Below are 2899 nucleotides of genomic sequence, written 5' to 3'. Positions count from 1 at the left end.
GTTTCGTTGTGAAAGCGAAACTACTTTGTTTGGCCTTCCAAAAGAGGACGATATCTGCTTCGTCATGCCTAGAGCTGAATTGATCCGTGCTGGTCGCTGAGGAAATACTAAGCGGAGTCCAGCCCGAGGTCGTCACATGTGGTTGCCGCAAGAATCAGAGCACACCTCGCTTTTCAGACCGATGAGCTTTGTTTCAGAAAAGGCAGGGCATAGAGGAGAAACAATAATGTACAGTATGTGGAAAATAATGTTTTTTTTTTAACCTTAAACCGCATAAACACATTTCATTACACCAAATACACAAAATAAAGTTATTTTGAGCAACATCATATGACCCCTTTAATAAAATGCTAAAAGGTCCAAAAATTAAATGAAAATAAATTTATACTCATTGTATACAAAATATTGCCAAGCTTAATGATATTACTAATGCAACTGGAAAATGCTCCTCTACCTACATTTTTGCAAAACTCCAAAAGCGTACCTATACATACAATTCACTGAAGTTTCCAGCTGAAATGAACACTTGTGACAGTAAAACACCAAAAAAATACATTTTGATATTTTCATCACATAACCAGCTCCACATATTAGGCTTTTTTTTTACATAGCAAACTTACTCAGTAGCGCACCCGGTACAACATTGCACTTGTGATGTGAAGCACTCTGGTACGAGTCCAGTGAAACACGAGTCACAATAAAAGAGCTCAAAGACTTGTAGCAGCAAGATAAAGTGGCATGGTGGTTTCAGCAAATGCATTTTTATCTCTCGTTTGCTTATGTTAACACTCTCAGTTAGGTTTAGGATTGGGTTTAGTGTAGGTGTTACGTTATTTTCAAACGCAATAGAGCATTAATCTTTTAGCGAACTCACTGGACATTTCATTTATGAACTACCACGATATGTACAACAACCAATATAATAGAATGTTTCCAGATTCACATTCATCTGTTTCATAAAAAACTGAAAAGACTTTTAGTGCAAATCGCTGGACACTTTGAAAGTGTTGTAAAATGTGCAAGAAACAACTTAATATCATACTGCACAAATGTCTCGACGGTCACATTTTCCAATGAGACTGGGTTGTACTAAATATACATATACTGTATGCTATATATACAATATAATGATATATAAACAATAAAGCTTTTCTTTCCTGTTTTATTGCTTAACTTACACTTAAACTTCTGTTCTGACTGAACAAACTGGATCAATTCAACTCATTTAATTCAAGCGAGTTAAATTAGCTCTTTAGTGGTCTGTTGCACACCCAAATAGGCAGTTAAACTTCCTCAGTAGCCAAGGTGGCTGTGTCTGTTGGGCCAGCTAGCCTTACTGTCGTCAGCTGCTGTGGTTATGGGTATTTCAGGGCATCACAGTGGGTGTTAGCCAGGGCCATATCCAGAGAGAGGGAAAGCCTCACTGCTGTCATCCCACACACTACTGCCGCTGCAATTTACTTGATTTAACTGCATGTGCCATGTAATTAAGAGGATCTGGAGCCACAGTGATGAGTGTGCAATTCTCTCTTCTTCCTCTCACAGTCCATGTTCTCCCAGCCAGCAAACCAAAGGAGGAACTGTGGAGTCTGTTTGAAGGTAAGCCACAAAACTGTTCAACCATATTGTCTTGGACCAACAAAAACGTGTTACCAAACACATTTCAGATGCAGTGAATGGTCTAATAGAAATGGAAGGAATTGGAGGTTTTCTTAAAGGTTTAGTTCACCTAAAGATTAAAAGGTTTTTAGGTTCCAAAACCATATTACTTACTTTCTTATGTGGCAATGACTAAATTAATTTGTAGAACATCCTGGCTCTTTTCTGGCTCTTTATCATTCTTTTCCATACAATGAAAGTGAATGGGTATCAGGACTTTCAATCTTCAAAATGACATTAAAGCACCATAAGTGGTCCATATGACTTGTGCACTATATTAGAAATCTTCTGAAGTTATTACAATAGCTTTGTGTGGGGGAAAAAATATATATAACAGACATTTATTAAATTATTGGTAACACTGTACGGTCTGACATTAACAGATAAATAACACAGGACTAATGAGTAGCACTACATTAACACTTCAGCTACCGCTATTAGCTAATATGAAATCATGGTTAACTTATCAGAAAGTAGCAGCAAATTTAGGACAGCTCATTATTTGTTAATCAATAATTGCTGAATGAGATCAGTTTAATTAAGAACTATTAAGAACCATTAAGAATGACTAATTCATTAATAATCACAACATTAACATGTCTGAGTTATTAGCAATTGTCTTTTTTATTGTGAACATGGTCAAAAAAAATGCATTACTAATTACTAGTAGTATTAAATTCCTACTATTAACTAAAATTGAATAACCTTACCTAATCAGTAATACAGTAGCAAATTTAGGACTGAGGTAATCAGTACTTGATCCAGATCACTATTATTAACCTATTAATGACGGTCCATTACTCTAAAGTGTTACCAAATTTGAATTATTTCCCAAATTTAAATTGAGATGCTTAAAGGGTTAGTTCACCCAAAAATGAAAATTAGCCCATGAATTACTCACCCTCAAGGCATCCTAGGTGTATATGACTTTCTTCTTTCAGATGAATCCAATCGGAGTTATATCAAAAATTGTCTTTGATCTTTCAAGCTGTTTAATGGCAGTCAGCGGGTGTTGCAGTGCATCAGTCCAAAAGAAGTGAAATAAAGCACATCCATCCATAATAAAATGTCTCTCACACAGCTCCGGGGGGTCAACAAAGGCCTCCTGTAGCGAATCGATGCGTTTTTGTAAGAAAAATATTCATATTCAAAACGTAATATCACTTTAATGTAGCTTGCGCTCACTGTTGTACATTGGAAGCAGCTCCGGGTGGATGACGTATGAGGTCGGCGTTGCGCA

General features: G+C 36.5%; 1 protein-coding gene across 1 annotated transcript in view; it reads left to right on the top strand.

The window, feature by feature from the left end:
• Window positions 1-2899, top strand: part of LOC107708899 (V-set and transmembrane domain-containing protein 4-like) — a 14681-nt gene that overhangs the window by 9486 nt on the left and 2296 nt on the right. Inside the window, exon 3 of the mRNA XM_016513262.1 lies at window positions 1546-1599. Coding sequence (XP_016368748.1) covers window positions 1546-1599 — 54 coding nt within the window. The remainder of the gene's footprint in view (window positions 1-1545; window positions 1600-2899) is intronic.

Source organism: Sinocyclocheilus rhinocerous, unplaced genomic scaffold (assembly GCF_001515625.1).
Source record: "Sinocyclocheilus rhinocerous isolate Xijiao unplaced genomic scaffold, SAMN03320098_v1.1 scaffold24, whole genome shotgun sequence".
Lineage (NCBI taxonomy): Eukaryota > Metazoa > Chordata > Actinopteri > Cypriniformes > Cyprinidae > Sinocyclocheilus > Sinocyclocheilus rhinocerous.
Note: the sequence above shows the minus strand (reverse complement) of the source record. Positions and strands in the feature narration are given on the sequence as shown.